Here is a 14,245-nt window from a genome sequence, read left to right as displayed (position 1 = left end):
TAGGACCATGGGGGCCCTTTAAACAAGCGGACTCTGTTGAGAGACTGGCAGTTTCTGCCTCCACCCCAACCCCCACTGGTCTGCACAGTCAGAAGCAATGAGGCTTCATTTTCCCTGGTGCTGGGACTGTGAGCTGCTAGGTCCAGTAAGGAGCTAAGAACACTCCCCAGGTGTCCCTCCTGACTTTAAAACGTGTGACTGCACTTTCTGCCAGCTTACTGCCGCCGCCACTGCTGCTGCTACCACCGCACCGTGTTCTCTCTGCCCCGGCTCCCCCTCTCCTACCTGTCTGGATGAGTATTTCTTCTTCATGTCTTTGTTTGCTGGACTTCCATGCAGTTTGATTTTCTGGAACTTCTGGTTGTCTCTAGTTTTGAGGTAGTTGTATTCCTTCTTAGTTGTGGAGGGAGATGCAGTGTGTCTCACAGACACGCTCATTGTGGTCTTGACTTGTTTTTCCTTGATGGCTAATGATATCGAGCACCTTTTCATGTATTTAATTACTGTTTATATTTCTTCTTTGGGAAACCCTTTGCCCGATAGCATTCTTTTTAAGTGATCCTTATGTTGTCCTTAGGATGAAGTGAAACAACACAAGTAAAATTTGTTTTTCCAAGAAGTAGGTCTACCTTTGCTCATACTCTTTTTTATAATTAATAGACATAGTTTTTAGCTTTTAGTGCAATTTTCAGTTTAAATAAAATTACATAGATAGTACCAACAGTTTCTATATATCTCATCCTCCCCCTCCACATACACAATTTCCCCCATTATTAATGTCTTGCCTTGGTGTGGCACATTTGCTACAACTAATGAACTAATAGTGATATGCTATTATAACTTAAGTCTATGGTTTACATTAGGATTTACAGTGTTCTAAGGCTGTATGGGTTTTGATAAATGCATAATGTCACGTATCCATCATTACAGTATGATACAAATAAGTGTATCCTCCAAAATATTATATTCTAACTATTCATCCTTTTCTTCATGCTCCTGAACTCCTGGAAACCACTGACCTCTTCACTCTCTATAGCTCTACCTTTGCCAGAATGTCAGATAGTTGGAACTGTGGCTTACAGTCTTTTAAGTGGGATGTGGAATTGGTCTCATATGTTATGAACACCGGCAACTCCTGCGGCGCACCTGAACCCAAGCTGTATCGACTCCGTCTTTCCCTTGGACCCTTCAGCTGTGAAGAGAGGGGGGGTCTGCTGCATGGGCAACAGCAGACCCTCCATATTACCCTGCCCAGGCTCTGTAGCTTCAGCGTCATCGCAAGATGTCGATTCAACACGGGAGGAGACAGATACCGTGTCACTCCCGAGTCGGACTGCACAGCCATTCTCGGTGGTGCAGATAGACTCTTAAGAAGCTACACCATCGTCTCTCGAGACGGACGGCTGCCGACGACGACGACGACGACGATGGTGCATGCCCAGTACCCACAGCCAAAAAATGACCAAAGCAGGTTTTCTGTCCCTTGTCAACCTAATATGGACAGAGAAGTCACTGTTGTGTCAAGGAGTCAGAACACAGAATCCACTTTAGCTTTCACAAGTCACAGAAGGGATTTAGAGTATTTAAGAATAGTAGGCAAGAAATAGATTGGACCTTGTCAGTTGGATTGTTCTCTTTTGTAGTATCCTGACCTAAAAAAACAAAGGTAAATGTTTAAAAAATTAGTAGAAGTTGATAATTATTTACTTTATTTCTTAAAGAGTCAGTTGCAGCTCAACAGTAGATCACACCAGTGATAACAATAAAATAAATGATTTTGGCCATATCAATGATTTATCCCATATCCACACATGTAACAGCTACCCCACAAATTCTTTCTTCAACTATCTAACTGTAACACTAAACAGTTAAACACTGTGAACTATAATACTAAACCATGTTCATAAGATAACATGGTTCTCCACAATGACAGTGAACTCAAAGAATTGATATAATTCAAACATCACTACATTCCTTTAATAATCAAACAATATAATTAACTTAACTGTTTACAAATGTAAACTATGAATTTATCAACACTTTTGTGCATTGTTTACATTTTTATCCTACATTATCTTTTTGTTTAACAACTTCTCTGATTTATTTTATACCCCTTTCTAACTGTAAAGATTTCTTCCAATTCTAATATAAGAGGGTTTAACCATTCAATAGTTTTAACTTTATCCTGTCTTTACCTCTAGATAATAAGCTCCTACAGCCTAGGAATTCTTTGCTGTGTATATTTATTCTCCACTACAGTATGCTCTACCAAGAGATACCATAGTGGGCAGAGAAGGACTTTAAGGATGTCCTCCAATTTCTGCTCTAGCACTTGGCATATCTTGCATAGCAGGTGCTCAGTAGTATATACATATTAAATGCAGGAGTGAGTAAACAGCACGAAAGTATGTATGTGGATGGGTGTATGCAGAGAAAGAATTGAGAAGATGAAGGTGATGAAGGTGAGGAGCAGAGAGGGAGGGGAAAAGGAGAAAAGCAAGTAGGTAGAGAAACTATCAACACATGTAGCTTTTCATCTTCCTCTATCCTCTTTTCTCCTCCTTTCCATCCCAAAGCATCAACACTCTATCCTATGAAAAGATAGTTCTCTAAAGCTCTGGGCTATGACTTAGCCTCATAAATAATTGGCAATGTGTTTGAAGACAACGGCTCAACCCTTTGTTTGGCCTTCCCAAGGCTGTAACTGTTATATATACAGAAATATGTACAATTGAATTGTATAAATGGTTATATACAAGTACATCATTCATAGTCACAGAATAAAAGATTAAAAATTACTGAGCGACTGACTCAATAAAGCTGGGCTTTCAGGATCATAATCTCTAAATAGCTAACTTTTGTAAGATCAGAAATTTAATTTTATGAACTTGCTCAGTAGACATCAGATTCCAGGGAACTCAATCATATAACTAAAATCATAAGAAAATAATTGGTAAGTGTATAGGTCAGTTGAATATGTGACGGTAATTAAGTAATTATTGTAGTTTTTATTTGCTCACAGAAATGGGCAGATTTATTTAGGAAATGCACTTAATTTGGGGAGCAATTTATAATGTAGAGTTCAGTTAGAGATGCTGAATTATTTTCAGAGGATTTTTGTTAAGAATAACCTTCTAAACAACAAACACCATGTCCCTGGAGTAGTACTGGACCAAAGTATACTTCCACTATTTGATTATCAGCTTCCAAATTCCCCCAGATCTTTCTTAATTCAGATTCACTAATGATTAATAGAAATGTAAATAATTATAATCCTCACCTAGCATTAAGAAAAGAGAGTTTACAATTTATGGCTCTTAAGAAAACATTTTATGCTTATAGAATGCAGTTAAAAATTTTGTATTAAGAAAGTTATCCTAAACTTTTGTAATTTTTACCTCTTGATACAGGGTATATCTTGCTCGTGTGGTCTATAGTGTATACTATTCACTGATTTCAAAAAAGGGAAAAACAATAAGTTAGGCACTTGAAGTTTTGCTGTTTTCAGAGAAATAACCAAAGAAATGTCTACTCTGGCTTTTCCAATGCTAGATTTACTCTAAAGATAAAATATTTGTTAACAGGATGTGAGTATATGGGAGGATGAGTGATATGAGGACTGACCAGTTCTATTGTCCCTCCCTAAATCTGGGTATAATGATTAAGCTATTACCTCTGTCCAAAAAGATAAGGTTTCAAAGAAGAAGATAGGTAAAAGTTTGGAGAGACAAGTCTAGGCCAGGAGGATGACCATGCAGATAATTTTTGAGGAGGAAGGTTCTGAACATACAACACGACCGTTGTAAAGCAGAATACACAAGATATTTTAAGAGATAGAATTCTAGTACAAGAAAAACTGTCCGTAGTTTTAAAATGAATTAGAAGCTACAGCAAAATAAATCTTCCTCAAACCCTAAAAGGTATATTGCATTTGGCAAACTATATTAGTCATATTAAAAAAACAGAAATGCAGTTTTTAAAATAAAAGGAAAGGAAGTTGGGGAAGGACCAAGTCTAGTCTTGACTAGAGACTCAAAATCATCTGCCTGGATAGAAATGTTACCAGGTATTTTCCACTTTATTGAATTTTAAAATTCATAAATTTGGTTATTCTCCAATCTATTCTTATCTAATATTTATTTTCTTATCTGTCACTGTGCCTTTTTTCATACTCAAAAATTATTCTTTGTTTTTTTAAACCCTTAAGAGACACTTAAAAAATAATGGGAATCACAAGTTGTGTGACTGAAGTGACTAAATAACATTTAAAAATGTAATTTGCTGCATCTCCAAACTATTTTGCATAATTTGGGGGAAGGAGAAGGATGGGGAGGGAGGCTCTCAGTTGTCAGACTGACAGGTTGGGAAGATGAAAAGCCTCAGGCCACCCCAGTATTTCACCCTACAGCAAAAGCATCTTCAGTTGAGCTCAGTGGGTCTCCATCTGGTCCCTAACTCTCTCCAAATTTTTCCCACTCCAGGGGAATGAAAGAGAAAGGAAGAGTAAGAGAACTACATTCCAGTTAATGGCTATAGATAGGAAAATAGGACACATTCTTCTAAGGCCCTCATTCCTCCCTAACTTATTATATGGACTTGAAATTCTAGTGTACAGTATTCACATGTGCATATGTATATATGCACACTCCAAATAAATATGGGTTAGCTGTGAATATACAAGGCCATTGACAAAAATGCTATTATCAGTTCGTTACAGTAATTTTAAGAGAAGTCTTGGTTTGTTCAACTCAATTGTATTGTTCTGATATTATCATGTTTTTTTAATTAAAGAATCAGAATATTTTCTAACTGATATTATTCATAATTTTAACTAAAACTGATATTAATTGCTCAATAATATTAGAGTCATGGAAGCTACAGAATATTATCTATATATCATACATATATATATATCATTAGGAAGAAGAGTAGAATTTAGGCAATATTTTTCTAAAGTGTGTTGCATGGAATATTGTTGCGTGGAATGATAATAGGTTTCTCTCTCTCTCTCTCTCTCTCTCTCTCTCTCTGTCTCTCTCTCTCTCACACACACACACACACACACACACACACTTCAATTGCAAAATAAGACTGAGCCCTGTGAAAAATGAAAATGTGGGTCCCCTTATTTAAAAATTAAGAATTTCAAGACAGCAGGGCAGAGCATTAAACCAAGCATGGGTCTCCTCTCAGCATGGGGCCTATGTGACTGTACAGGCTGTACATTCCTGAAAGAAATCCTAGTTAAATAGCTTAAGAAATGTTGGGTTAAAAATTGTTAGACAGATTTCATTGCAGCAGGACTTCTCAGAACCTCTTATCTGCTAATGTGAATAGTGAACCTCAAAAGGGTGCATACTGTAGAGAAGTCTCCAAATATATTTGGCCAAGCTCTTCTGAATTATTATAAAGGTCATCTTGTAGGACCAGTGTGCTGTAGAACACACACTGTAAAATGCAGTTCAGGCTCTGTAGACAGGTTGTATCTGGTTTAGCATCAATTTGTTAATTACAAATCACATATGATATTTTCCCCATATTTGGAATGAGGTAACTAGAAATAACTAAAAATATAGATGCAAATGGTGTGGATTCACTAAATCTACTGCCCTTCACTATTCGGTCTTTTACGATTTGAAAAATCAACCCAGTGGTCAAACAACCCAAGTGTTTTCTGAACCAGTACACTAGAGATGGTCTGATTGAGACTATATCCCACGCTAACATTTTTTCCCCTTTATTTTGTCAATTAAAGGAAATCACATCCTTACTTACCATTACCCAGTTCCCAAGAAATGTTGTACTTTTTGCTGGCACTGTATTTCAACAGACTCAAGGCACTAGAACTGTTCCAGGAGTTATTGGGATTACGACGCAGTGCGTTTAGAGCAAATATCAGGTGGAGTCCAGAGCAATCAGCAAAGTTGTAAAGTTTGTCTAGAGACCTGGCTGGGAAGAAGCAGAGAAAGGCTTGTAACTTTCAAATCAACATCCCAACAAAATAAAATATTAGCTACTACAAAAAGCCTTTCTATGAGCTTCCTAATAGGAATGACACAGAGGGGATTCTAAGAGCAGCTATTATGGTTCAGGGTGCATTTCAAGGTGATTTTAGACAGTGGCATACACAACTGCAGACAGAGTTTGCAAATTGGCAACCAGTTCTTGTTCACAGTATGTTTTACTTGTTAACCAAAAAACTGAGTTGATAACATTTAAAATGGAAATATATCATAAAGTAGCTAGATTTCTAGTTTTCTCAAAAATATCTGACACTGCTAGGCCTGTATTCCTTTATGAAATGATAGGAATAGTGTCAGAAGATAAGGCCAGGAAAGGGCCGGCTGCTGAGTCTTAGAAAATAGCTCAGCTTAGCAGCACTTCCAAAAAAAAAAAATCACCCAATTCCACATTTTTAATATCTCTGAGAATGGAAGTACCATAACCATTAGTAGGAATATGCTCATTGTCAGGTTGATTCCAAATACCACCAACTTTATTCACCACGTGTCACATGCTCATTCCATTTCTTTATTTCTATTACCACCATTCTAGTTCTGGCTTTTATTTCCACTTGCACAAATTACCACAATATCTGTGCTTGCATGTCTATATCTAGATTCTTCCCATCCTGCCAGATTCATCTTCCTCCAATCAATTTCATCAGTTTTACTCACCCCTCAAAACCTTAGTGCATCTTCAAGACCATTTTCTTCCATAATTCCCCTCCCCCAAATTCAAGTCTCTATTGGTATCAATGAGTTCTTTGTTGGTGTCAGCCAGTTCTACTTATTAGAGAATCCCCTACCCCATTGGCCTTTGCTCTAATTATCCTCCTCATTTGTCATGCCCTTTTCCCTCATTTAAACATATCCAGATCTTACTTGTCCTTTAGGCAGTGTTTCCCAAGGTATGAATGACATGAATTTAAGTAGTATTCACACTGAAAAAAATTTAGGTTAATAATTATGTACAGCGGTTCACATTATTCGAGTTTCTGGAGCAGGATTTCTCAAATGAGGTTCTGTGGAACACTAGGCGGTAGATCCACAAGATGTCTCTAGGATATTCCACAAAAGACAATACAGACTGAGGTGTCCCATTAGTAATTGTTATAGGGCTTTTGGTCCTATAAAATGGGACTGTGATCATTTGGTTGAGTCCATTACCTGTTTTTAAAGTGTTCTATAGGGGTGCTGCCATTTTCATCATATTTGTATGAGAAAGTATTTTTAAAGAAAAATCAAGAACATAAACTCTATAAACTCTATTTTTAGTCTCAAAATAACAATTAAAATTCATTTATAAGCTTATTAAAGTCATCATGAAACCAATACATTTATTAAGTTAATAATTATCTATGTGAGCCTGACCACACCACTCAGTAAAAAAATAATTTCTTTCAAAGTTTTATATAAAATTTTGTCTTGGGCTATAATTTTATTCATATTGCTTTGACATATAGTTTTAGTAATTTTATTATTCAACATTGTCAATTTATTTTCATATTGAAAACAATATTAAAGTAAATTCATAAACTTTCTTTAGATAAACCTAACAAGCCTGCCTTTAGAAAAATTAGGTTTAAATCAGTTACTTAATAAAAACATATTATGTTTGCCTTATAAGTCTACAAATTCATAAAAAGGAAGGAAAAGGATTAATTTTAAGAAACAAAGTTAACTGCTTGTTTTGTTTTCTTTTCAAGAAAGATTGTTTAAAGGGTCACTTTTAGTTTTAAACAGAAGAGAAAAACCTATCCTTGAACTTACCATATATCACACACTATACTTCCATAGCAAGTGTATAACAGAAATATTGATAAGACTTTTAGCCCTATTTGGATAAGGTATCAAAAAAAAAATCAAGCAATAAATTTTAAAAAGAAAAACCTGAAGTTTCTTTTATCTATACTACTGACCTACATTAGAGTTGGTATCCTTTGTGGAGAGGGGGTACCTACAAAAGAGTAGGCTAAGAAGTTGGTGAAACTAAAAGACCCTCAAAAATTCTCTCTGTTTAAAAGATTACTGTCAATTTTATTGGATTATAATATCTACAACTAAATTATCACACTGCCATACTATAAGCTTTAGATATAATTTTTATCTATAGATTCTCTGAGACTTGGGAATTATTGCAAGTGTTTCTCCAGTATAAAAAATTTAAGAAAGTTGTCCTAGAGTTAAAGAATGCATAGGAAAATAAAAGTCACCCTAACACTAAAATATTGATTGTTGAACTGAGAACTGACTTAAACAATCCTTCCACTTTACAATATCCTCACTAATCAAATCATTGATGGTTTCGATTTCTCCAATATAATGCAAAATCAGTATAAATTTATTGGAAAGCCAAGTTACAAATCTGAGCAAAAGAAGCAGAATTGCATGAGATTTTAAAAAAAGTCTGACAACTGCTTGGATCACGTGAAAATCCACTAACAAGGATTTAAAGGAATTAGATAGTTAACCAAACAAAAGACAACTCACAGGATGATAACTAAATAGGTTGTTCATAAAATAACTTGAATACTAAATGATCAAGAGAGGTCTATTTTGAAGTCTTTTAATATTTATGATTGTGCCACTAAAGTTAAATTATTTTATCAAAAATACTTATTATTTAATTAAAAATATTTTGTTCATTCAAATTGTTCATAGTTGCAACAGCTTATAATTTGTTAAGTGTACAATGAAATACTTATTTTCATAATTTTTATTTTCATATACAAACTAAAAATATAATCAAACTTTTGCATCAAAAGTCAATATAAATGACTGGTACTCTTATTAAGTAAATTGATTCCATTTACGTGGTCTTTTTGTCAATGTTGTTTTGTTCAATGTCACTTTATTATAAGATTGATGAGATGACCTATGTATTTAACTCTTGTTTATATAAATTAGCTTATGGTAAAACTAGTTTCATTATACATAGTTTCTCTTCAAGTTACAGAACCTATCAATGATTAAGTGAGGATGTATTGTTATTATCTCCATATAATGAGACTTCCCTTTGTTTCATGTATATTAGAAAAACAAATATATAGCAAATACAAACACACACAAACCAGCGATTCCCTGGATTGATGTTTTAAGACAAGACAAAATGCATTTGCCAAAAAAGAAAAAAAAAGGTGTCAATGTAAAGTGTGAAGAAATAACAATATAGATGGTTTTCTTAACATGGCAAAAATGAGAACTAGAGTTCTAGAAACTTAGGAAATACTTTACTGAAGATAAATTGAAGTCTTGCCTTCTTTGTGAAGTCATTCCTGAACACAACAACCCCTCTTACAGGAGCTTCAATCTTCTCTAAACTCAGGAGCTACACAGTTTACTGGCATCTGAGTGCCTAGTGACATCTCCTGTGACACTGTCATTCCTTGGGATTTACCTCTTGACGTAGTTACTTCCCCAGATGAATGGCTTGTTTCCCAGTTATGCTCCAAAGTTCCCTAAGGTTGATTTTGTATCTCATTATATCCTTCATGACATCTATAAGAGAGCAATTTCCTGCTTCAAAATCATGCTGAAGAGTTCTCACAACCCAAATCCTTTTAGCTGCAAATGAGTGGTCTAGTAAGAAATTCAAAGAGAGCTCCAATAGATAGTATTCCTAGCTCAGGAGATGTACTGTAGAGTTTATTAGACAATTGCATATGTTTGAACAGAGAGCATTTAGTAGATGCTCAACAAATGCATCTTTGTTGCAACCTCTGCCGTCAGGTCCCATCTTTAAGCAAGCAGATACTTAACTTTCTACTCTCTCCACCAGAGGGTGCCAATGCCTCTGTGTCCTATAGTCAGGTTCCCTGTCGTTTCATGAATATGATTCTAAGGAGCCTTGTCTGGTGAGCAGCTGAAGATGAAGAGCTGGTGCTTGAGATGTAAGAGAATAGGATTGAGAGTCATGTACTGGGTGGGGAAAAAGTAGGTTTACAGCTATGAGTGTGTGAAACACAGAGTTTATTCTTGTATTATTATTTATTAATTGCCCTGGCTGGTTTGGCTCAGTGGATTGAGCGTCGGCCTGCGAGCTAAGTGTCGCAGGTTCGATCTTCCAGTCAGGGCACATCAGAGAAGGAAAACTCTTGACTCCAAAAAACCTCCGCTGCCTTGCGGCATACCTCTTCAGGGGAAAGGCTAAGGGAGTAAACCCCGACAGAAAATCCGGAGCCGGAGTCCCTAAGGCGATTTGACGTTGTAGTCAACACCGGCAACTCCTGCGGCGCACCTGAAGCCAAGCTGTATTGACTCCGTCTTTCCCTTGGACCCTTCAGCTGCGAAGAGAGGGGGGGTCTGCTGCATGGGCAACAGCAGACCCTCCATATCACCCTGCCCAGGCTCTGTAGCTTCAGCTCCACTGGAGAGGACACTCCAGCGTCATCACAAGATGTCAATTCAACACGGGAGGAGACAGATACCGTGTCACTCCCGAGTTGGACTGCACAACCATTCTTGGCGGTGCAGATAGACTCTTAAGAAGCTACACCATCGTCTCTCGAGACGGACGGCTGCTGACGAATTATTTATTAATTATTGTATTATTTTCCAGATTCCCCTGGCTGGTTTGGCTCAGTGGATTGAGCGTTGGCCTGCGAGCTAAGTGTCGGGGTCGATCTTCCAGTCAGGGCACATCAGAGAAGGAAAACTCTGACTCCAAAAAACCTCCGCTGCCTTGCGGCATACCTCTTCAGGGGAAAGGCTAAGGGAGTAAACCCCGACAGAAAATCCGGAGCCGGAGTCCCTAAGGCGGTTTGACGTTGTAGTCAACACCGGCAACTCCTGCGGCGCACCTGAAGCCAAGCTGTATTGACTCCGTCTTTCCCTTGGATCCTTCAGCTGCGAAGAGAGGGGGGGTCTGCTGCATGGGCAACAGCAGACCCTCCATATCACCCTGCCCAGGCTCTGTAGCTTCAGCTTCACTGGAGAGGACACTCCAGCGTCATCGCAAGATGTCGATTCAACACGGGAGGAGACAGATACCGTGTCACTCCTGAGTTGGACTGCACAGCCATTCTCAGCGGTGCAGATAGACTCTTAAGAAGCTACATCATCATCTCTCGAGACGGACGGCTGCCGACGATTTTCCAGATGAACAACTGTAAACCTACTTTTGCCCCACCCTGTACAGTATATTGTGTTGATAGTTGATTCTGTAAAAGTTCTTGAGGCTTCTAAAGGACAAAACCTTAAGAAATGTCTACAAATAAATGTCAGGAAAAAGGAAAAGAGGTTGCAGAGGGGAACATAGAAATGTAGTCTTAAGGAACCAAGAATAAGACAGGTTCAAGGAGATGCTGGTCAATGACAGCAGGTGTTGGTAAGATACTGAGGAGAAAAAGGTCAGAGAAAAAAAGCCACTATAGTTAATCAAAAAGTGAGTTTAGAAGCTAAGTTTAGGGTGAGGGTGTGAACTTAGACAATGAGTAGTAGAGAAAAAGGAATAGACTCTGGTACATTCAACTTAACTTGTTGAAGCTCTGTCACAATAACAGGAAGAAAAGAAACAAAACAGTTACAAGAGAAACATGAAAGATAAGTTTTTTAAAAATCAAGATTCTCCCTGGCCAGATAGCTCAATTGCTCTGTTGCTTAGTGTGTCATCCCAATACATCAAGGTTGCAGGTTTGATCTCTGGTCAGGGCACATACAAAAATCAACGAATGAATGAATAAATGACTGGAACAACAAATCTCTCTTTCTCTCTCTCTCTCTCTCTCTCTCTCTCCCTTCCTCTCTCTCTCTAAAATCAATAAATAGAAAATATCAAGATCAAAGACCTTGTTTTGTCAAAAAAAAAACTTCAATGAGACTAATCTCAGCTTTATACTACAAATAGATAATATTGAATTTACACTAAGATATGAATGATAGTCATTTTGCATAGTTTCCTAACTACTTGGCACTTCAAAACAAAATAGACAGCAATCCAACAGACAAAAAATTAGGATGCTACTTAATCTAGGCACTTAGTGGCTAGAATTTCTAGTAGGTTTCATTAATTTACAACAAATATTTACTAAACACCTACTATATGCCAGGCAATATTATACACTCTAGGGTTATAGCAATGCACAAAACAGAAATCAGGTCCTAGCCCCATGGAGTTTACATTTGATGTAACTGTGGTGGGGGTCGATGGGGGAAGTAAAGCAGGGTAGAGGGTAACAGAAACAATGGTTGTGGTATGCACTTTTAAATAAACGTCACTGGTAAGGTAACATGTGAGCAGAGGGAGCTAGAGAGAAATCAGTGGATAATTATGGAAAAAATTCCAGGTACAGGGTACTGTAAAGGCAGATCTGAGACTGATGAATGTGAAGAAAAGCAGTGGGGCCTGTGTGGCTGCCCCAGAATGAGCAAAAGGGAGAGAAGTTAGGAGATGTGGTCAGAGTGGTAGCAGGGCCAGTCAGATTATGTAGGGTCTTAATGGCCACTGTAAGAACTTTGTCTTTTACCCTGAACTTCATAGAAAACCACTGGATGGTTTTGAATGTGATCCAACACATATTTTAAAAGCATCACTCTGACCACTAAGCTAAAAAGGGACTGGAGGAAAATAGAGGGCAAGGTGAAAGCAAGAAAAGTGGGCAGCAGTCTACAGTAATGATTCAGGCAAAGGATCATAACAATGTGGACCAGGGTGGTAGCAGCAAAGTGGTCGAAGTGGTTTGATTTCTGGGATGTTTTAAAGGTAGAGCTAACAGGATTTGCTGAAGGACTGGATGTAGAGAGTAAACATAAATAAATAAACAAACAAACAAACAAACAAATAAATAAATAAATGCAACGTTTTTAGTTTGAGCAACAGAAAGATGAACTTAATATTGAAGAAGGAAGTGTGGAAGAATGGGAGAAGGGAGGAGGAAAAGGCAAAGATCAGAATTTGATTTGGGGCACGTTAAGCTTGAAATGACATACAAGATACATAAGCAAGGAGTCTGAGTGGACAGAATATATATATATATTCAGAATCAAGGGAGAGCTATCATCTGAAAATATAACTACAAGTAAAACATTTTGAAAGGCCAGGAGAGATACAGAGCTGTAAAGGAGGGAGAGTGCAACTGTCGCAGGATTTTCTGGTTTACAGATACCGATGTGCTCAAAGCAGCCTATCCAGTCCTTCCTCCTGCTCCCTTTGCTGCTTAGTACCTGTGCATTTTTGATTCTCACCTTCTTTGACTCTCTCCCCGTCCTTCATCCTGTTTCTGTATATTTCCCCCAAATAATAGTTACCCTAATCCCCTCGCCCCATTTTTAAACACGGACAATTGACATTTTCTTAATCTTACGTAAAGTGCTATACAAACAAACTTATGAACATGGCCCCATCCCTCACTTTCCAAACTGATAGTTACTTCTAAGTTCCTCTTCTGTAGAAATTATTGGTGCCATTTAGTGTTACCTGGGCATTTAATAGTGATTTGTTGAGTAATTCTGGCTTCTACTTGTGCTTCCCCAGAGTTCTATCAAGATAAGTCATTAAAACTTTTTCATAACTCAATACCCAGGAAGTCATCCCATTGTTAACCCTCCCCCAAACCAGCCTCTTTCCATTACATTTTGCTCCCTTGGGTTGGGGGGCAGGGCAGCTGCCATAGTATTAACTGAGCTCTGCTCAAGTGTGAATAATCTCTACATTTTGTTTTTCATGTGATTTTATAATTTGTTCATATTCTCATGTGCTCACAATTAGAATAAACTCAGTCCCAATTTCCCTTTTTGGAGTCACCAGTAGTGTCCTCTGAGAGCTAAGGGTAAGGATCATGTGTCTGAGTCCTTAGCCACACAGAAAAAGCACTTTTTTGGGGGGGGTGGGGGACACCACCACAATAGTCACAAGGTGGGTATTTAGCCTTTTTTTGCCAGTTTAGTAATCAGTAAGATCAGACTGAATCCTTAAAACAAATACACCATGTTTTCTGTGTGTTACCTTCTTAAACTTGGTCAAGAGTTTCTCAAACACTAGTCTGATCAACTTTGGGCCATATTAGAGCTCCCCATCATTTCTTGACAACCACATTATTCCATGACTCTGTTATTCTGAGCTTTTAATCTTTTCCTGAGATACCCTTCTTCATCTTTTCTTCATTCTTCATAGTCTAGATCAATGGCCTCCTCTATGAGGTCTTCACTGACTCTTTAAGGTAGAGACATTGGCACTCCCGATCCTCTCATCTCTCCCAGCTATTAATCAACTCCTATAACAGCAATAGCTAATCATGCTATCTGTT

General features: G+C 37.6%; 1 protein-coding gene across 1 annotated transcript in view; it reads right to left on the bottom strand.

Annotated features, from left to right (window-relative positions):
• Positions 1 to 14,245, bottom strand: part of HPSE2 (heparanase 2 (inactive)) — a 631,267-nt gene that overhangs the window by 234,505 nt on the left and 382,517 nt on the right. Inside the window, exon 4 of the mRNA XM_090277853.1 lies at positions 5,776 to 5,949. Coding sequence (XP_090133979.1) covers positions 5,776 to 5,949 — 174 coding nt within the window. The remainder of the gene's footprint in view (positions 1 to 5,775; positions 5,950 to 14,245) is intronic.

Source organism: Furipterus horrens, unplaced genomic scaffold (assembly GCF_987537825.1).
Source record: "Furipterus horrens unplaced genomic scaffold, mFurHor1.1.pri manual_scaffold_5, whole genome shotgun sequence".
NCBI lineage: Eukaryota > Metazoa > Chordata > Mammalia > Chiroptera > Furipteridae > Furipterus > Furipterus horrens.
Note: the sequence above shows the minus strand (reverse complement) of the source record. Positions and strands in the feature narration are given on the sequence as shown.